Source organism: Saimiri boliviensis, chromosome 12 (genome assembly GCF_048565385.1).
Source record: "Saimiri boliviensis isolate mSaiBol1 chromosome 12, mSaiBol1.pri, whole genome shotgun sequence".
Classification (NCBI taxonomy): Eukaryota; Metazoa; Chordata; class Mammalia; order Primates; family Cebidae; genus Saimiri; species Saimiri boliviensis.
The window spans coordinates 99737373-99760678 of record NC_133460.1 but is presented as its reverse complement, the minus strand read 5'-3'; the positions used below and the strand labels follow the sequence as shown (position 1 = coordinate 99760678).

Sequence of the window (23306 nt, the reverse complement as noted above, 5' to 3'; positions counted from 1 at the left end):
GGTTCAGTGCAATTCCAATCAAATTACCAACATCATTTTTCACAGAATTAGAAAAAAATAATCCGAAAATACCTCCTCCAGCCTCTACATACACCTGGTTGGTATCACAACACTTGGGATTTCCTCTTTCAGCTTCGGAGCCCCAATCCCTCTGTCTCTACTTTTTCGTCTTCCTTCTGCTGTCTCTTTTCTTTCTTGCCTATTAACGCTCCGCTTTTCAACACAGCTCCACCTGTGTCCATGTTGTTTTATCTAATTCAACGTGAATCGAGAGCCCTGGTGCTCCTCCACTCATCAGAGCAGTATCATTACTATAACTGCTAACTAGAAACGCGTTGCCTCTCAGAGGAAAAAAAGAATGCTCAAAGGAGGGAAGAAAGAACGGACAGGCAGACAATAAAAATTGCTGCTGGGATAGCTGTTTGTATTTCATCAGTCAGGCTGCCAGAGGCTGCTCCTATGGAGGGACTGCAAGAAAGCCAATGGTCTAATAAGAAAGTCCTGAAGAAACTTAGGAAAGTTATAGAAACAAGCTGCGTTATGCCCTCTACTCCTAGGAAAACTCCACGTGGCAGTTTCCTGGCGAGAAAGGGACAGAGGGAAACCAGTGGACTGATGCACAATCTTAAAATAGACCTTTGACCTTTAAAAGTTTCAAAGATGACATAAGAAGAGAGATAATGACAGTGGAAAACTTAGGGCTATTGTTAGGAGAAAGGACTTAGAATTGGGATAAAGATCCTGGAGAGAATTCCTGTATAGAGATGGAAAATGTCTCTTTGCCTATCTCACTGAATACCTTTCAATCAAACACATGCCTGAGTTTAACAGATACACTGGACTCCAAGTGGCTGTTATTTTGTCTCCTTTGACAAACTGTAACTACAGTTTCTTTGGGACCTGGCACAAACACACCAACATGTTATTTAGATTCACTCATTTCAAATCCTCTTTACTGCAGGTTAAAGTATTGGGAGGGAAAAAAAATTTAAAAAACCCAAAATCTAAGGACTCTTGCTCCTTCTGTCTTTGTGAGCTTCCTAGACACTCAGATGTTGAGAAGGAGGTAACTGAAAAAGAACCAAAAGAACTTCTCATTTTATTTGTCTGTTGGTACTTTACCAAGTAACTGATATTTTTCTTTGTTCAAATCAAAGCACCCTCAATGGACATAAACTTGCAATCCCAGCACTTTATGAGGCCATGGTGGGCAGATCACAAGGTCAGGAGTTTGAGACCAACCTGGCCAACAGTAAAACCCAGTCTCTACTAAAAATACAAAAATTAGCCAGGCATGGTGGCGTGTGCCAGTAGTCCAAGCTACTCAGGAGGCTGAGGCAAGAGAATCGCTTTAACCCAGGAGGTAGAGGTTGCAGTGAGCTGAGATTGCACTACTATACTCCAGCCTGGGCCACAGAGCATGACTCAGCCTCAAAATAAATAAGTACATAAATAAACCACTTAGATACTAAGTTTATCTCAGGTCATTCTGCAGCTAACTATGGTGGTAGAATGGTAATTACTGGGCCCCTGAAAAGTATATTATTCACAAGAAAATGACATAAAGTCTGGATTAATTACAAGAGGGATAGATACCAATGAGTGGGATATGAATGAATGCAACCAACATTGAGAAGCAGGTGGTGACAGCAGCAGAAGTAAATGATATTTTCTACTTTTTTGTTCCAAATCTGATTAATTCAGGTGAAAAGGCATATTTTTGATGAGCATCAGTGTCAGAGAGTGGATTGTGGAAAGATAAACCATATTCTCTGCTACAAAGAAGCTAGCTAAGATCAGTACCTTCTTCTCCCAAGAAGAAAGAGCTTCATATGGTCTCAAGTTCCTACAAGGCTACCAAGTGCTACCAGTAGCATTATGCAATTCCCTTGGTAACTATATTCTGATGCCATTTGTGTTTGTAAGCAAGGCCACTCTGACCACATAGTACCCAGTATTAAATATTCATTCAGATGCATCCTTATCCTATAGTCCTTAGAAAACATGAGAGACCAACAAAAGGTAAGATCTTTTTCCTGAAGTACAACTCACAGCAAGTCCAGTACTGCCTTGCTGACATGACTCTGTATGATGTCAAGACTGTACATTCTATACTTGTAGCAGATATACCGACACTGATAAGATATTCTCACCCTGAAATGCTTTCCTGAATCTAATCATAAGGGAAAAATTAGACAAATCCAAACTGAGAAACCTGCAAAATAATTGGTATAGGTTACTCAAAAATACCAGAGTCATGTAAGGAAAAGACATGGGGCCGGGCGCGGTGGCTCAAGCCTGTAATCCCAGCACTTTGGGAGGCCGAGGCGGGTGGATCACAAGGTCGAAAGATCGAGACCATCCTGGTCAACATGGTGAAACCCCATCTCTACTAAAAATACAAAAAAATTAGCTGGGCATGGTGGCACGTGCCTGTAATCCCAGCTACTCAGGAGGCTGAGGCAGGAGAATTGCCTGAGCCCAGGAGGCGGAGGTTGCGGTGAGCCGAGATCGCGCCATTGCACTCCAGCCTGGGTTACAAGAGCGAAACTCCGTCTCAAAAAAAAAAAAAAAAAAAAAAAAAAAGACATGGGAACTATACCAGATTAAAAGACACTAAAAAGGCTCACTAGAACAATCTATGATGTTTGAAGTGAACACTCTCTTGAAGTGGTCTGCTGTCTGCAACATACACACAGCTCAGGGAAAAGGAGCTGTACATATGTGGCAATATGTTAATATTTAGGGAAAGATACTTAGCAGAATGCAAAATGGTGATAAAATAAAAATCAGAGGTTAACAGCACCAGCTGGTTTCAAAACTAGCTGCAGCAATATTTTTTCTCATTTTTTGAAACTTCTTCAAATATTTAATTCTTCCTTACATCACAAAGAAGTGATTTGTGTTACTGTCAAATGAAAAGTCACTCTAGATAAATACTTACGAGAGCAGGTGGCAGTTTGCCACTCTAGACATTGTCCATATGGAAAGGAGATGATATAGGCATTAGAGTCAACACATCGTTTCGTACTGCTACACCACATACACTCCATACCATTGCTTGTACAGTTGGAACATGATGTCCTTAGAGAGCATGGCTTTTTGCATGGCCTTGCATTTTGATTTGGACTAACTGGAATAAATAAAAAAATATAATTATTTCACTTTTACCTCATTTTAACACAATTGTATGGGTTTTCTTTGCTTCACTGTTCAGGGAATTGTTTCAATTAAGCCAACTGTGGCATTATAATATGATGAGGTAAATAAAAACAAAGATGACATATCAATACTTCCTAATTTTTTAATTAAATTTAAAAATGTATAACTCCTTGGAAATTTTTAATTCTTTACAAAGTATATAAAATTGTATAATTTAAAAATTAGAGTTAGTAATGTAATCTGTGACCTAGTTTGTATACTAGAACTGTTTACTTTCCCAGCCACAATTTTTTTCTAGCCACAATGGTTTCCGTAACATTCCACATCTTACAAAGTAAACGTCCTATAAATGAACAAGTCTCTGATGTAAACAAAGAATAAAATAAAGCTTATCATAAGATATTATGCAAGATACAATATGTATCACAGCCTTTAGGAAGGCTATTATTTGAAAATAATAGGAAATAAATATTGGCCAAGATGCTGAGAAATTGAAAACTTTGTGCATTGCTGGAGGGAATATAAAATGATACAGCCTCTGTGAGAAACAGTATGGCGATTCCTCAAAAATTTCAACATAGAATTGCCATATGATTTTGCAATTCTCCTTCTGATTATATTCCCCAAAGAAATGAAAGCAAGAAGCTGAACAGATATTCATACAACCACATTCATAGCAGCATTACTCACAATAGCCAAAAAGGTAGAAACAACCCAAGTATCCATTGACAGACGAATGGATAAACAAAATGTGGTATACACATATAATGGAATATTAGTCAACCTTAAAAAGGAAGGAAATTCTTATGCACCCTACATCATGGTTAACCCCTGAAGACATTATGCTGAGGGAATAACCCAGTCACAAAGGACATATACTGTTATGATTCTACTATATGAGGTACCCGAAGTTGTAGTTAAATTCATAGACAGAAAGTAGAATAGTAGTTCCTAGGGACTGTGGGGAGGGGGGGTGGAGGAAATTAAGAGTTATGGTTTAATGGGTACAGAGTTTTAGTTTTTCAAAATGAAAAAAGTTCTGGAGATAAACGGTGATAATGTCTGCGCAACAGTGTGAAAGTACATACCATTGAATTGGCATTAAAATACATTTAAGATACTTAAAATGGTAAATATTAAATATATTTTACCACAATAAAAATATAATATTTAAAAAGAAAAGAATCCAATATTCCTTTCTCATGTAACAAAAATCCATTTCAGAAGATGTAACAAAAATGTTTCTTTTTACTTGACAACTGAGATATGTCTACAAGAGTAAAATTGTCTCAATTAGTCATTAATCTTAAAAAAAATAACTTCTTCCCAAACACTACCATGATAAAAGTACAAGACATCAATGAATTAAGAATAGATTTTTGCAATATTGTAACTACACTTACATGTTCATAATCTCACTATTTAAACCAATAAAATTGCATAAAATAATATTTTGTTATTTTCACAACTTAATGCTGAGAACACTAATTGTAAGTGGGGAAGAATGTGTATAAAATAAAATTTATATAAATATCAAAGAATAAGACTATACCCTAGAAAGAAGGAGTGAAAAGATGGGTTGGAAACATATTTTTAAAGGAATGCTAATTTACTGGACTACTTACCAACAGGTTTTTCACAGACAAGGCCATTTGCCATAGATGTACAAGGATTAGCTTTTAAGCCTGCCACTGCAGCCCTTTCTAGATATGCACAGAACCCAGAATCATTGGGTTCACCAGGAAGCCACTGTAGTGTCGTGTTTGTAAAAGGAGACATATCTTCCCATCCCCAATAGGATATATTGATCTTGCGCAAGCCTACCCAAGGTGATACTTTCTGTAAACGACAGGAAAAGTGATATTCAAAGAAAGTTAGATTTAAAAGTAGGGCATAATATTCCACAGCAAATGGTTTATATCATTAAAAATTATATTTGAAAATATATAAAACTCCCTTTCTAATGAGTTTTAGTACTAAGAATAATTAACAATTACAGTATATTTTAGAGAATGATGTAGAATAGAACACTGTTTTTAAAACACAGGTTTCATGTTTAGCTACGTGATTGGCATCATTTATTTAGTCTTTGTGAACCTCAATTTCCTCTTCTATAAAATAAAGATATAATTATCCTTTATAAAATGAAGATGAAGCAGGATTATTTAAAAACTTAACATATTATTATGGCTGCTGCTGCTTCTATTATTATCACTACTATCAATGTAATCAGTTATAGGATTAAGAATATAAAGATAGGCTGGGAATAGTGGCTCACGCCTGTAATCCCAGCACTTTGGTAGGCCAAGGCGGGCAGATCACAAGGTCAGGAGATCGAGACCATCCTAACTAACATGGTGAAAGCCCATCTCTACTAAAAATACAAAAAATTAGCCAGGCATGGTGGCAGGCGCCTGTAGTATCGGCTACCTGGAAGGCTAAGGCAGGAGAATTACTTTAACCCAGGAGGTGGAGGTTGCAGTGGAGGGCAGTGAGCAGAGATTGCACCACTGCACTCCAGCCTGGGCAATAGAGCAAAACTCTGTCTCAGGAAGGAAAAAAAAAAGAATCTGAAGATAAATTGCCATTATCTGCACTGTGAAAATAGAAAATAAAATCAACAAGCAGTACTTAGTGAAGACTTCATAAGAAGACTTAGCAAAAAGACTTAGAGAAGAATAACTGCCTCTCTCTTAGCTCAAATATCTACAAATGAATTTGGACTTCTATATGAATTTTGGCTACATTAATGTCATATAATTTTATTAATAAAAAATCAAGAAAAATAATAAAATCTAATGTTTGTGCCGAAAATTTAGCTAAGATTGACAAATACTACATAACCATTCTTAATGCTGTAATATTTCAAAATTAGATTGAAATAAAAATCTTTACCATGTTTATAACCTTAATACTCAATTTATAAATGTTATTCTTTTTATATTAAAAAATGATATATTCATGATCAGTTATTAATCTTTACAATATTTTTAGACTAGAAGCACCTCTATTTTAATATGTATGATAATATATTTATTTTCCAAAATACTAAGCTACCAATATTATATTACAATGTGTAATGGTTTCAAAACACCACTTCATTCTTTTTTTTAACAGTATAGAGTAGCAGGATAGAGAAAAATGTTTTTCTATCTTTAACAACATAGAAATAAGACATTTATATCCAGTATTTATTCTAATTATGATATACATATGGTCCTAAAGATCTTAAGAGATAGCCATACACCTAGAAATGTGTGAAGTGTACAAATACAATAAATTTTAGATAGTAAACACTCAACAAATGTTTCTTGGATAAAATTTAAGCATCTTATAAATTCTTGTTATGACAATAGATCTTGTATTGCTCAAGTACTGTATACATAGGAGGTAATCAATAAATTTTGCTAAACAAAATTCATTAGAATAAAGATGGTTATCTTCCATCATCACCACAGTGCCTGAAACAAAGATGGTACTTAATAATGTTTCTGATTATAAAAATACATATGCTGCTTCACATTGTGATCAGCATATATTTCACATATTATTCTGAAAAATATTATGGTAAACAAAAAGCTGTAACATTCTTACAATTCTTGATAATAACAGCAGGCATCAATTCAACACAGATATTTCAGATTAACAACTGTGTTTCACATTACAGCAATTCTGCCTATATCCCTGAACTATCTATAGTCAAGACAAGTCATTTAAAATGAAATATTACTCCCTAACTCATCATGTTAAAAATCTGAGAGGAAGAAGAGGAAAACATAAAAATGAAACTGCTGATAAAACATTTAAAGTAACTATTACTCAGTAAATGAACTGGACAGGCAGTTCATTATCTTATGTAAGATAAATTACTATATTATGAAAATTTACTGTAGCACACCATAAATTACTGTAACATTTCATTAGCCATTTCCAATAAGTAAATGATCATTTGGCCCAAGATACCTCTATAAAGTGCATGAATCTGGTGATCTTTATTTGCCAAAGAAGGGTTATCATCAGTTTATATAACTGCAATGACTCAGAATTCATTTTATATAAAGATATGATTAATTGAATGTCACCTTACCGAAGTCTCTACCATTGAAATCTTGCTAAAACTCAGCTTTCTGATACAGCAAAACATTCTTCATTTACAGGGCATGCTAGTTAGCATCATATTCCTTAGCAAATGGAACTTTTGAATGTGTGATGAACTTCTTAAGTGTAAGTTCACACATTCAAAATAATTACTAGTTCAATCATTATTATTTATAATAATAGACAAGAAAAATGAGCACTAACATAGGAATCTTGAAATACGCAATATCAAAAAAGCACGTTTCAAGGTTATATTGTAAAAACTAAATATATTCTTGTCTTAAGCTAGAAAGTAAGCAATAGAATTCTAATATCAAATATCAGTACTTTCTAAGTATCAGGGAATTTGGATCTGCCAAGAATAAGCTCTGTATAAGTGGTAGGTAGTGAGAACTAATTGTCACATGTTCACTGATAATTGTCCTTTTTTTTTTTTTTAGTAAAAGAAATGAAGCTCCTGGCATCACAAGAATATAAACAGATTTTAACTTAAGTTGTACATCTTATATGCTAAAAATAAAACTTTAAAAATACACCTTGTCACATTTTTTTTAAATATTATAAAACTAATAGGTATATTCTACATATCACCTCATACGTCTTATCCTTTAGCCATTAAGCTGGTAGCTCTCAAGACAAGACACTCGAAAATGTCACTAGTATGTCACTAGTGTGGATAATAGCTGAAGAAACTACCTGGAGACTACAGTACTCCATCCACCTAGAATGAATACTAGTATATTCCATTGAACTAATACCCTAAGATCCATTCATACTAATAACTCTTTCCATACAAAACTTACTCCATAAAATTGGGAGAATTTTATGCAGGAATTCCTACATATCAAATATCAGAAAGAAAATTCAAAATAATCTTATGGATATTCAATGAGATATAGGAGAATACAGATACATAATTCAACAGAATAAGGAAAATAATTCATAATTTGAATGAAAAATTCAACAACAGAGATATCAGAAAAAAAGAACAAAATAAATTCTAGATCTGAAGAATTCAATGAATAACATTTTAAAAATGCAACAGAGAGCTTCAACCACAGACTTAACCAAGCAGAAAAAAAGAATTTCTCTTTTTCTTTTTTAATAGAGATAGGATCTTGCTATGTTGCTTAGGCTAGCCTCGATCTCCTGGGCTTACAAGTGATCCTCCTACTTCAGCGTCCCAAGTAGCTGGGACTACAGTTTCACACTGCCATGCCTAGCTAGAAGAATTACTGAACTTAAAAGCACATAACACAGGCAACAAAAATAAAATAGAATATGGAGTGAAGAAGGCCTACAGCATTTACAGGAAACCATTTAGTGAAAACCTATTTCTATCACAGGCATTGAAAAAGGAGAACAGAAGGGAATAGGTGCCTGGAAATACTTAATAAGCCACTTGAAAACTATTCAAGTCTTCAGAAGGAAATGAACATCCAAGTCCAGGAAGCTTAAAGAACACCAAATAGATTCACACTATACAGGTCCTTTCCCATGCACATGATACTCAAATCATCAAAAGTCTAATACAAAGAAAGAATTCTAAAAGCATCAAGAGAAAAGCATAAAGTCATATATAAGAAAATCCTCATTAGACTAACAGTGAATTTCTTAGCAGAAACCTTAAAGGTCAGGATGAAGGGAATGATATATTCAAAATATTGGGAAGAAAAAAAAACCTGTCAAACACAAATATTATACCAAACAAAGCTATTCTTCAGAAATTAAAGAGAAATAAAATCTTTCACAGACAAAATCTAATGAAATTCATCACAAATAGACTAGCCTTACAATAAATGCTCAAGGGATCCTAACATCTAGAGCTAAAAAGATGATAAACACCATCATGAACATGTGCAATATTATAAAACTCACTGGCAGAGCCAATACACAAAGGAGATAGAGAAAGAAATAAAACCTTATAACTACAGAAAGCCATATAACCACAAAAATAAACAATAAGAGAGGAAGAAAGGAACAAAGGATGAAAGGATATGCAAAGGAAAAAAGGATATACAAAACCCAGAAAAAAAAAAAAAAAAAAAACAATAAATTGACAGGAATAGTTCTGACCTTTCAATAATAACCTTCAAAGTAAATAAATTCCCTTACTTAAGAGATAGAAACTGTCTGACAGCATTTTAAGAAAAATAACTAACAATATGCTGCCTACAAGAAACTTATCTCATCTCTAAAGACATACACAGACTAAAAGTGAAGGGATTTAAAAAGATACTCCATGCAAACAGAAAACAAAAGTGAGCAGGAGTAGCTACACTTCTATAGGATAAAACAGACTTTCAGTCAAAAGCTGTAAAAGAGATAAAGAAGTATATTATGCAATAAGAAAAGGATTAATTTGGTAAGAGGCTCTAACAATTGTAAATACACATGCACCCAACACTGCAGCATTTAGATATATAAGGAAAATATTATTAGATATAAAGAGAGAAATAAGCCCCAAAATAATAATACTTGAAGACTTCAACACCATGCTATCAGCACTGGACAGATGATTTAGACAGAAAATCAACAAAGAACATCAGATTTAAACTGAAGCATAAACAAAATGAAACTAAGAGACATTTACAGAACATTGTACCCACAGCTGCAGGATACACATACTTTTCATCAGCACGTGGGACATTCTCCAGGAATGACCATATATGGTAGGAAACAAAACAAATATCAACAAATTTTTAAAAATCAAAATCATACCAAGTATCTTATATGACCACAATGGAATAAAACTAGACATTAATAACAAGAGGAACATTCAAAACTATATTAATACATGAAAATTAAACAATATGGTCCTCAACTAACACTGGGTGAAGAAAGAAATTAAGAATGAAATTTAAAATTTACTTGAGACCGCAGAAAATAGAAATACAACATACCAAAACCTATAGAATGTAGCAAAAGCTGTACTGAGGGAAGTTTATAGTAAAAAATATCTACATCAGAAAAAAAGTATGATTTCAAATAACACATTATAAAGAACAAGCAAAGTAAGAAAAAAAAACCAAAATTAGTAGAAGGAAAAAAATTAATATCATGGTAACCATGATCTTTATTGAAATGTAATTGGGACTAAAATAATACAAAAGATCAATGACCAAAATGTTGGTTTTGTTAAAAAAATAAAGAAAATTGATAAACCATTTGCTAGACTAAGAAAGAAAGGACCCAAATAAATAAAATCAGAAATGCAAAAGGAGACATTAACACAGAAACATAAACAGTCATTAGAGACTACTATAAACAATATTCTAATAAATTGAAAACTTAGAAGAAATGTATTTCTGAAAACATATAACCTAGAAATTGAACAAAAAGAAATAGAAAACCTGAAAATACCAACAAAATAAATTATTTTGAATGAATGATGAAAAGTCTCACAAGAAAGAAAAGTCCAGAACCAGATGGCTTCACTGCTGAATTCTATCAAATCTTTCAAAACTAATTAATACCAATTCTTCTCAAATTATTTCAAAGAACTGAAGCAGAGGGGATTTTCTTAACTCATTCTATGAGGTCAGCATAACACTAATACCAAAACCAGACAAAAACATAAATAAATTAAAAAAACAGATAAACAAAAAAACCTACAGGCCAATATCTCTGATGAACATATGCAAAAATACCCAACAAAATACTAGCAAAATAAATCCAACAGTACCAGAACAATACACACCACAACCAAGGAGTTATCCAAGGGCTACAAGGATGGTTCAATGTATACAAATTAATAAATATCAATTATCACATCTATAGAAGGACAAAAACTATATGATCGACTCAATAGATGAAGCAAAAGCATTCAACAGAATTCAACATCTCACCATTATAAAAACTTAAATTAGGTATTTACTTAGGAAATAACTAATTTAGGAAGGAAATAAATAAATGCCTGTATTTTAGAAGGAATGTACTGAAAATAATAACGGCCATATATGACATAAAGGCCACAGCTAACATCATACTGAATAAGAAAAGCTAAAAAACCTTTCTTCTAAGAATTGGAAAAAGACAAGGATACCCATTCTCACCACACTTATTTAACATAACACTGTAAGTCCATGGTCAGGGCAATTCGGCAACAAAAGAAATAAAAGACATCCAAATTGAAACAGAAGATGTCGAAGTGTCCCTGTTTGTAGATGGCATGATCTTACACATAGAAAAGCCTTAAGACTGTGATACAGGAGCTAGAAAGAAACTATTTAGGCAGATAGTGAGGTTAAGAGAGTCCTCAACAAGCCTTCCCTTTTAACAAAAACCAGCTCTAAAATCATTCTTTTTCTAACGAAGAGCAGCTTAAACAAATAAACAAAAAACCTACAGGCCAATATCCCGGATGAATAAAATTCCCTGATGAAATAGAGTTACAGACATAGATAAGAAAGCTGGAAGCTTGCACCAGTGAATGCTAGCATCTGTGCCAATAAGAAAAGGCTGCCTGGGAGCCAGGCGTTCAACATGGAGGCTACATCTTCCCTTTTCTTTGTAAACCACATGTACAGTAAAGAAACAGGCAACATGGCACTGGCTAAGAAGAGAACCCATCTGCATAATAAAAGATTAGGGCAGGACAACCAGCTTCTTCACACACTATGTAAATGGCATACCTGGTCGGATCAATCTTCTGGGCTCTATGTAAATCAGACACCACCTCCTTAAGTTTGTTTATAAAACCCTGTGCATTTCACCACAGAACCGGAAGACACTCTGGAGCTCCTCTCTATAGGAAAGAAAGGTTTCCTCTTGCTTTCACCTATTAAACCTCTGCTCTTTTTTTTTTTTTTTTTTTTTTTTTAACATGCAGTTTCACTTTAGTCGCCCAGGTTGGAGTGCAGTGGCTCAACTTCAGCTGACTGAAATCTCCACCTCCCAGGTTCAAGCAATTCTCCTGCCTCATCCTCCAGAGTGGCTGGGATTGTTGACACCTGTCACCAGGCCCAGCTAATTTTCTGTAGAGATGAGGTTTCACCATGTTGGCCAGGTTGGTCTTAAACTTCTGACCTTAGGTGATCCAGCCACCTCAGCCTTCCAAAGTTCTGGGACTACAGGCGTGACCTACCAAGCCTGGCAACTTCTGCTCTTAATTTCACTCCTTGTGTGTTTGTGTCCTTGATTTCCTTGGTGTGAGGCAAAGAACCTCAGTTATTACCCCAGAAGAATGACACCAATTCTGCCAGAAAACTCTTAGTAATGACAAACTAATTCAGCAATACACAAACAACAAACTAGGTAAAAAATAAATCAAGAAGGTAACACCATTTACAATATTATAAAAAATTAAAATACTTAGAATTAATTTAACCAAGGAGGTAAAAGACCTCTACAAAAAAACTGCAAAACACTGATTTAAGAAATTGAAGAGAATCCAAATAAATGGAACGATATTCCACAAGAATGGATCAAAAGACTTAATATTGTTAAAACAACCGTGCTACTCAAAGCAATCTACAGATTCAATGCACTACCTATAAAATACCAATGGCATTGTTCACAGAAATAGGAAAAGCAATTCTAAAACTTGTATGAAACGAAAAAAGGCCCTAATAGCCAAAGCAATCTTGAGTAAAATCAACAAAGCTAGAGCCATCAAACTAGCCCCCAGGCTTCAAAATACACTACAAAGTTGTAGTAAAGAAAACAGCATGGTACTGATATAAAAACATACACATACACCAATGGGAGAGAAGAGAGAACTCATAAATAATTCACAAAGCTGCAGCCAGCTGACTTCTGACAATTACACCAAGAACATGCATAGGGGAAAGGACAAGCTCTTCAATAAATAACACTAGAAAAACTGGATCTCTATATGTATTAGAATTAAACTAGACCCCTGCCTCTTACACTGTACAAAAAAAAAAAAAAAAAAGAAAAGAAAAGAAAACTAAAAATGGATCAAAGAACTAAATTTAAGGCCCAAAAACAATAAAACTACCAGAAGTAAACATAGGAAAAATGCTTCAGGAATGGGTCTGCAAAAAGATTTTATCAACAAGACCTCAAAAGCACAGGAAACAAAAGCAAAAATAAACCAATAGGATTATATGAAAATAAAAAGCTTCTGCACAGCAAAGAAAACTATCAAAACTGAGAAAAGACAACCTACAGAAAGGGAGATAATATGATTTTGCTGTGTCCCCACCCAAACCTCACCTCGAATTCCTATGTGTTATAGGAAGGATCTGGGAAGAGGTAATTAAATTATGGGGGCAGGTCTTTCCTGTGCTGTTCTCAAGATAGTGAATAAGTCTCACAAGATCTGATGGTTGTAAAAAGAGGAATTCCCTGCACAACTCTCTCTCTCTTTGCCTGCCACCATCCATGTAAGATGTGACTTTCTTCTTCTTGCCTTTTGCCATGATTGTGAGGCCTACCCAACGACATGGAACTGTAAGTCTATTAAACCTTTTTCTCCCTAGTCTCAGAAATGTCTTTATCAGGAGCATGAAAACAAACTAATAGGAGAAAATATTGGTAAACTATTCATTTGATAGGAAATTAACATCTAGAATATACAGGAACTAAAAAAACCTCAACAGCAAAAAAAAAAAAAAAAAACTGAATTAGAAAAGAGCAAATGAACAGACATTTCCCAAAAGAAGACATAAAATTGACCAACAAAAAATGTGAAAAAAAAATGGTCAACATCACTAATCATCAGGGAAACACAAATAAAAATCACAATGAGATATCATCTCACCTCTGAATGTCTATTATCAATAGGTCAAAAAATATGGGTGAAGCTGCAGAGAAAAGGGAATTCTTATACATTGTTGGTGGGAATGTAAATTAGTACAGCCACTACAGAGAACGCTATGGAAGTTCCTCAGAAAACTACAAACAAAACCATCATATGTTCCTGCAATCCTACTACTGAGCATTTATCCAAAGCAAAAAAAAATTAGTACATCAATGGGATACCTGCATTCTCAAGTTTATTGCAGCACTATTCACAATAGCCACGATGTGGAATCAACCTGGGTTTCCAACAAGAAAAGAATAGACCAACAAACTGTGGGCTGGGCACAGTGGCTCATGCCTGTAATCCCAGCACTTTGGGAGGCTGAGGTGGGCAGATCACCAGGTCAGGAGTTCAAGACCAGCCTAGTCAACATGGCAAAATCCTGTCTCTACTAAAAATATAAAAATTAGCTGAGTGTGGTGGCAAGCACCTGTAATCCCAGCTACTTAGGAGACTGAGGCAGGAGAATCACTTGAACCCAGGAGGTGGAGGTTGCCATGAGCCAAGATAGGCCATTGCACTCCACCCTGGGCAACAGGAAGAGACTCTATCTCAAAATTTAAAAAAAAAAAAAGCTGTGGTATATATATACATAATGGAATAATATTCAGTCATAAACAAGAATGAAATCCTGTCATTCATGGCAACATGAATGGAACTGGAGGACATTTTGTTAAATAAAATAAGAGAGGCCCAGAAAGTTACACATCTTTTGCTCTCATTCATAAGTGGAAGCTAAAAAAAAAAAAATTTTTAAATAAAAATAAAAAGTTGATCTTATAGAAATAAAACAATAAAACATAGAATAGAGGTTACTCTGAGAAGAATAAGAGTAAAAGAAGGAGTAAGAAGAGATTTATTAAAGGCTTGAAAATTACAGCTAGAGAGGATGGGTAAGTTCTAGTGCTCTATACTACTGTAGGATGACTATTGTTTACAATAATATATCACATAGTTACAAATAGCTAGAGGAAAGATATTGAATGTTCCCAACACAAATAAATGATAAATATTTGAGATAATGGATATGTTAACGTCCCTGATCTGCTCACTATATATTATATGCATTAAAACAGCACTCTGTACCCCATAAATACATACAATCCTTCTGTGACAATAAAATAAATTTTAATAGAAGCTCGAACAAAAAAATTTACTTACTTACCACAGAAAAATTAAGACATTTTTCCACAATCAATTTTAATATTAACTATTTATGAAATAAATTCATTTAGTTACATAAAAATTCATTCTCTAAATAATGATTCCTGGAAATAGTAGTAATAGCAGTAGTGGGAACAAAGACATAAAAATAATAGCCCTGAAAATGGAAATAGTAAAAATTGTAACCAAAGTTAACTCTCAAAAATAAATTTTACTATATTCACAGTAAACATATGAAGTAGTCATGATTATTATGCCAGTTTACAAATGAGGAATATAGAGCTAGGGATGTTAACTTGCTACTAAGTTGCAGAAATAAGCATATGTCCAGATTTTATGTTCTCCACCATTTTGAAACGCTATCTACAATGCTTCTTTAAAGTGAACAGTACCAAGCAAACATTACTTGTTTCTATATAGCAAGTAATTGGCAACACAGTCACCCCTCGGGATCCATGTAGGATTAGTTACAGATCCCTTGTGGATTCTAACATCCATAAATATCATGTCCCTTACATAAAATGATAGTATTTTCAAGTAACCTATGCATATCCTCCCATATACTTTAAATCAGCTCTAGATTATTACTGAATACAATGTAAATGTTATTGAATAGCTGTCATGCTGTAACGTTTAGGGACTAATGACAAGAAAAAAAAGTCTGTACATCTTCAGTACAGACACAACCACGCTTTTTAAAAATATTTTTCATTTGCAGTTGGTTGTCTCCATGAATGCAGAACCCATAAATACAGAGGATCTACTATATTTGTTCTGAAAAGTTTTCAAGCAAAAAGTATTTCTGCCACACTATACCAAGTAGAGTTATAATTCTTAAATTGTATACACCTTTTAAGTGCATTTATTCATATAAGATGACTTCTTGGTAAGGTGATACAGTGGTTTACTCTGCAAAAAGTGATAATTTATAAAACCTTACTACCTTATTACTTATACAAAATAAGTCTTCTGCCAATCACTTGAGAAATAAACTCCACTTTTATTTCCAAAATTAGCAATAATATATTAAAAACAAAAAAAACATTTCAAAGAATTATGAAATCATAACACATTTCCATAATATAAACGAATAGAAATGTTACCTGTTGTGTATACTTCTGTATTTCATCCAAAACAAATTCTACTTCTTTTGAGGTTGTTAATGAAGCAAGATTTCCACTAAGATTATAGCAATAAAGTTTTGCATTGTCATAGTTTTCCCTACTGGAATTGATTCTAAGACAAGCATCCCCAATATGACTCCATCCTTCTCCACAAAGGTGAGCTGGTAAAAAAAAAAAAAAAAAAAAAAAAAATGTGTCTTATGCTCATATTTCCAAAAAGCAAATGTATTTTTCAACTATTTCAGAGTACTTCTGTATTTGTTTAAATTATTTTTAAAAAATAAAACATTAAATATCTCAATATAACATTTCAAATAAATTTTTTCTAATATTCTGGTAGAGAATGAGAGCAGAATATCCTAATTTTTTCTTTAACTCTTAAACATGGGATAAAATATGGCTCTATGATATCTGTTAAATGTGTTGACTGCTGGGTTTCCTTTATTTTTGATATTTCCATAAGTAAAATCATTACTATATTTATGTCCCAAGGTCTAGCTTACATAAGACAAGACCACTTTAATTTAAAAAAAAAAAAAGCTTATAACAGCAGTTTCAAAGTTATTTCTGTAAGTGAAGCTAACTGACCTCTAAATCTAATTTCCATAGCTCAGGTATATTGTTGTGGTATAAGTTGGGTTCTTTGATTCTTTCATAAGAATGAGTAGAGAAGTCTCATTTTACTTATGATTAGTAAAGGAGCTATAATGTTTCCTTTCTAATATTTATTTTTACACAATTATTCATATCTTACTAAAGATTAAACATACTATTCAGTAATAGTGGTTTATCTATAGGATCCAAATTGAACTTGAAACACTATTTTCCAAAACACAGGTTTATATAATAAAAACATTAATAAAGCTAAACTGTAGTGTGCACTAATTAACAACACAGTGTTTCATTAATATACTGATCTATAAAGTTAGACTACATTTTAGTTTTGATGTTACATTAAATGTATTAGCGCCTCTAGCCCTGTATAAAGGACCTTGGATACATTACTGCAACCCTTATAAAAGTGTTCTAAAGCAGCTGTTCTCAAATTTTTGGTCTTCAAGTCTTAAAAATTATTGAGGGCCCCACAGAACTTTTCTTTATGCATGTTATATCTACTGATTTGGACCTTTTTAAAATTAAAAATGGCATCTTTAACAAATATATGGATTTATTCATTTAAAATAATTTTAAACCCCATTATAAATTCACTCTTCCAGCTGCTGAGATATCTTGCCCCCTATGGTAACAAATAGGCCCAAGGAAATGTATACTCAAATTCCCTTCCTGAGGGAAAGCAGCTGACAGTTCAAATTAGATCCCAGCATCAAAAAATTCAGATGGATTGATGAATGAATAGGGGATAGACAGGCAGAGAGATCATGGATAGCACAGATAAAGAAACGTGTTAATTGTAGAATCTAGAATGTAGGTATTAGATGTCCTCTCCACTATTATTTCTGTTTTTTTAATATTTGAAATATTTCTTAACAAAATGTTGAAGGGGGCATTACAACGTAATAGCATATTCTATTTTTATTGTTTTATCTTTTTGTAAATCTTTTTTTATAAATCTTTTTAATATTTGGCATTTGACAACTATATTCTCATACCTGCTTCTACATTCAATCTATTGGGATAGCATACATCAGATAGCCTTCATAAAGCTCCATGGTAAACCCATAACAAACAGAATTTTAAAAGCAAATAATGTCTCAGTACTATTAATCTTCACCAAATGGACCCACTCAAAAGCATCTTGGGGACTCTTGTTCCTTCATAGTTTCTGCACTAAGAATTAAATTGGGTACCATGAATAACTCACAGCAGTTGGAACACAGTAATCCCTCAGTAAACTATAATTATTATTTAATAAGACTGTGCAGGATGTCCTGTTTTTCAATTTGAGGCTACACATGTTTCAATTTTCCCAGTCATTTTAAATACAAGATACCAAAAAACTTCTCCTTACAGTGCAAAGTTTTCTTAAATTATGTTTTCTTCTCACCTTACTGAATCAAGGAAGAAGTTAGATTATTATTGCCTGTCTCCTCATTTATTTTTAGTGAGAACAAAAATAGTTCATTGACAAATCATACAAATAAAAAGAAATGCATGGGCCTTTGTGGCTAAACTATACTACCCAACCAAATACTTTTATACTTCAGGTTTTTGTAGTATTGAGCATCAACTTAGCAGTGGAGTTTAAAGGAAAGCAATTAATTTATGATGAATTTAGTGAGATAAATTCAAATTGCCGAGCTCATATGAGATCAATGTAAAAAAATGCAATATATCAATTGTCATGGAATTGTAAAACTGCTCTACAGACTGAACTCTCTTTTTAGAACATTCACTTCTTTGAGACAAGCTGAATGGAAATCAAACAATATATAGCCAGTTGGCTGCTTAGTAAATATGAATGAAGAAAAGGGATGTAGGGTATAATATATTTCATTATTTCTCCAAAATATAGGCTGGTCAAGTGGAGTCTTTATAACAAAGCAATGTTGTTGTTGTTTTTTTCCTAGGGAATGAGAAGGGTAATAACACAAGCAAATTTACTGCCATTTTTCCAAACTTCCACTGGCAACTAATTTCCATTCTTATCAAAGTAATATTCCTTTAAATATAAACATTCCTTCAGTCAAATCTTGTTTTGGTCCAAGATTAACCTTGTCATTTTAAGGAAACTTTGTAAATATTTTCATTGATCTACATTTTCTTTTTCTTTTTTGAGAGGGAGTCTCTCTCTGTCAGTCTCTCTCTGTCAGTCTCCTCTGTCACCCAGGCTGGAGTGCAGTGGCGAGATTTCGGCTCACTGCAACCTTCATCTCCCAGGTTCAAATACTTTCCTGCCTCAGCCTCCTGAGTAGCAGGGAGTACAGGCACCCGCCACCACACCTGGCTAATTTTTGTTTTTAGTAGAGAGGGGGGGGTCTCACCATATTGGCCAGGCTGGTCTTGAACTCCTAACCTTGTGATCCACCCGTCTCAGCCTTCCAAAGTGCTGGGATCATTTTATAGTTGCATCTTAGAGATTAATACCACTTTCAACTTCTTAGTATCATCTCACAGTTACTTCTTAAATCCTGCTTACTGCATTATTAATATCTTTCTCAAAATGAGCACACAGGTACATCTCATTGTTTAAAGGCTTTAAAGGTCAGTATGTAAACAAAATTCAAAATTTGAATGACATTCTAATGCCTCAGTGGTGTGTCTGTTTTCTTGTTTGTTCTGTTATTGAGATGGAGTCTTGCTCTGTCACTCAGGCTGGAGTGCAGTGGTGCCATCTCAGCTCTCTGCAACTTCCACCTCCCGGGTTCAAGCAATTCTCCTGCCTCAGCCACCTGAGTAGCTGGGATTACAGGTGCCCACCACCATGCCCAGCTAATTTTTATATTTTTAGGAGAGATGGGGTTTTAACATGATGGCCAGCCTGGTCTTGAACTTCTGACCTCAAGTGATCCACCCACCTCGGCCTCCCAAAGTGCTGGAATTACAGGCATGAGCCACAGTGCCCAGCCTCAATGGCATTTTTAAAGGCAGAATAAATAATTTTATTACATGAACTTGTAAGAAAGATTCTCTTTCAGACATAAATTATGTGATGGAATTTTCCAATACATATTAGAATTACATATGCTCAGAAATTTTTCTTAAAAAAACAAATAAATAAAAGCCCTAGGATACAGAGAGGCAAAATACTAAACAGAAATAAAACACCTAGTTAATAGGTACAACACTGTCATTTACAAGCCACATAATTTTGAGCATATCACTTAACCAGCACGGATCTCAGTTTATCTGTATAACAAGCAGAACTGGCTAAATGCCTGTATTACCTTTCAATTTCCTAATTTTATCTTTTATATTTCAAAGGAAAAGTACTTAGCATTCACTAGGCATGTTAACTGCGAAAAAATGAAATAACTTAAAACTGAGCTTTGCTCTAGTTTGTGAAACTCAGATTCTTATAAAAGCAGATAATTTTTATTATGGAAGTCTATTATATAGGAAAATATATATTATATAAAAATATAATTTACTTTAGTACATTAAATATTACATATGAAAATATAATGATATATAAATTTATGGTTTAAATGTATTAAATATATAAATTATATATTTATATCATCAAAATTAGTAGATATATAACTTTAATATATATGTTTTATATTGTATAAATAATATATGTATATATTTTATTTTAAATATATTATATACAATATTTAAAACTCTGGGATACAGAGAGGCAAAATACATAACATATAACATATATATTATTGCCCTAAAATATTTATTACAAATGTTATAATTTATAATTAAAATATTCACTGAGTTTGAAAAATAAAGGGCACTTAAAGTATGACAAATGTTAATATTTGTTAAAACTGAATATTAAGTCTAAATGCTTATTATTTTCTACATTTTTAAGATTTATTCAATGAAAAGATATCTGATCAATTCAATAGTAAACACATGAACACTTTAAAATAATTGGAAGCAAATATGTAATCAAAAAACCTTTCTTATAGAAACAGTGCTATTAGTATTACAATATTATAGGTTGATATTTGTTATGGCTTTAATTTTAGAAAATGTAGAGTTCTTACCAAATGTACTTTTCTATGTCACTATTTATCTGTAGACCATAAACTCATTTACTAAATTTTGAAATCTTTACCTGGTAAAGCCTGGCATTCTTGCTGTCTCTGATCCCACTGGCAATTCAAGTTTAGTGAACAGCTTTTACAGCTAGTAAGTTTGTTACAAATCTGCTCATTTCTCACATGACATTTGGTGTAGTTCTTGACAGACTAGAAAATTAAAAGAGCGTGTTATTTTTCACCTTTGTACAGTAACGATTCTTAAACTTCAATGTATATTTAAATCCTCTGGTGAACTTTAAAATAAACATTTCTAACTCCAAATACAATACTACTGAATCAGATTCAATCTTATTTATCTAATTAGTTTATTAATTTAAATTAAATTTGGAGTAAACATGTCTCTGTAAGTGGTGAACTACAACCTAATTTAGAGTGTAAACAAACTGCAACCTAACTTAGAAGCATATTCTTGTAACAGATAGTTGAGCCTCAGCCAATCACAGCAATAGAGACATATGTTTCAATGGACAAACTGCAAAATATTCAAATAAGGTATTATAAACACAATGGCATTAGGCAAAGCTAACTATACTGCCTTGTTCAAATGGAAAGCCTATGCTCCTAATAATAGAACTTCATGTATCTCCTGCTTTTATAAACTCTAACATGACTTGATATTGCAAGGCTTTAATGCATTTTGCCAAAGTATATTTTCACCAGATAAAAGAAGACCCCACGAACTGATGGGAATCAGACCTTTCATGGTCTACAACCTGAAGATTGGGTATTTTTCAAAGAGACACCAGAGAAAGACTGCCCTTGAACTCAGCTGGAAAGGACTAAACAAAGTTCTCTGCAGCAAAACTACAGGGCATTGAGCCTGAGCCTTGTATCCACATTTCTCAATTTAAGAAGACCCTTCCAGCCTGGGGACAGTATACCCACTGGAAACCTCAAGGCAAAATTGACCAGGGACCTTTCTCTTTACAGACGACATCCTAGATATGAACAGCTTTCCCAAGATGACAGATCAAGACTTCTTTCCTCAGTCACCATGAAACTATGATCCTTTTCCTCTTTTCTCTGTGTTTATTTTTTGTTTATACCCAGGAATATAACATGCTTATTATAATTTCATGATCAATAGCTTTTGCAGGGAATGTAACCAAATGTTGGATATGTTATGTTAAACCTAAATCCATAAATGATCTTAGAGATTCTCTGGCTCACCTTCTAATAAATTTTTCTGATGTTCTAAGAGCAATATCTGGTCCTTTGCATAGGGTTAGGCTTTTAGATTCACATATTGAGGTTCTTTGTTTAAATCTAACAGTAGTCAAAACCTATAGTAAGGGATTTGCAGTTACATGTTGCCAGAAATTGAATAAGATAACCAAAAGAAAAATAATTTAAAAGTTTGTAGAGAAATCTATCACCCTAGTCCCTTTAATTGTCAAGACCCTTCAACCATCCAATGATTTCATAATGGAGCCTTGAAGAAATATTACTAGTGCTTCTCTACTGTGGCATCTAACACACAAGGCAAGGAACTGTCCATCGTGCCTCTCAAGGGTATATTTTCATCTGTATAGGATTTAACAACCAACCACATATGTAAGCAACTCCATGTCTCAATAAGTAGAAAATGTAGATTAGGGATTTCAACAGTAATACTCTTATAATTGTCATGATTATATCCAATAACCAATTGGAAATTGAACATTAGTCTACACCTCTTAATTTACACTATAGAATAAAGAGGAGTTTGCCAGCAAGTTTAAGTATCCCTAAACAGGCATCTTTTGGTAGAATGCTCCTTCTTTAGCTTGGCATAAATGTAAATGAGACTATGATTAGAAATCTGTCTCAAACATTAGCTACTATAGCGCAAATGGGCTATAGCTGCCCATCAAACATCTTTAAATTCTCTTGCTAAAGTTGTTTCGGATAACATGATTGCTTTAGCCTATGTGTTGACTGAAAAGGGAGGAGTGTGTGCAATAGATAACACCTCCTACTGCCCTTGATAAATTATGTCTGACATGAAAGAAATTCAGTTTTAAGAAATCAACAAACAAGACAATTGATTAAAACTAGTAGACTCCTCTTTTGGTTTGTTGTTGATATGTTTATTTTTGACCAGTTTCATTCACAGGAGCTCCTATTAAGAAGTATACCTCAGTCTCTTAATATTACCCTCCTGATTGTCATTATAACAGTCTACATAGTATGCCATATCCTCTCAAGAGTCTTAAATGCTCATATGAAGCCATCTGTTATACATCGGATGGTCTCACTACATTTAAAATAATAAAAACACAAAGAGAATATAAAAAAAAAAATCATCCAACTGACTTGACATTGTGAATTGTG

At 33.5% G+C, this 23306-nt stretch overlaps 1 protein-coding gene across 4 annotated transcripts in view; it reads right to left on the bottom strand.

The window, feature by feature from the left end:
• Positions 1 to 23306, bottom strand: part of ATRNL1 (attractin like 1) — an 811767-nt gene that overhangs the window by 616266 nt on the left and 172195 nt on the right. For all 4 annotated transcript variants that reach the window (XM_039465348.2, XM_074382946.1, XM_074382947.1 and 1 more), the window contains 4 exons: positions 21008 to 21140; positions 16297 to 16478; positions 4788 to 5001; positions 2945 to 3133 (listed from right to left, as the gene is read on the bottom strand). In XM_039465348.2, coding sequence (XP_039321282.1) covers positions 2945 to 3133; positions 4788 to 5001; positions 16297 to 16478; positions 21008 to 21140 — 718 coding nt within the window. The remainder of the gene's footprint in view (positions 1 to 2944; positions 3134 to 4787; positions 5002 to 16296; positions 16479 to 21007; positions 21141 to 23306) is intronic.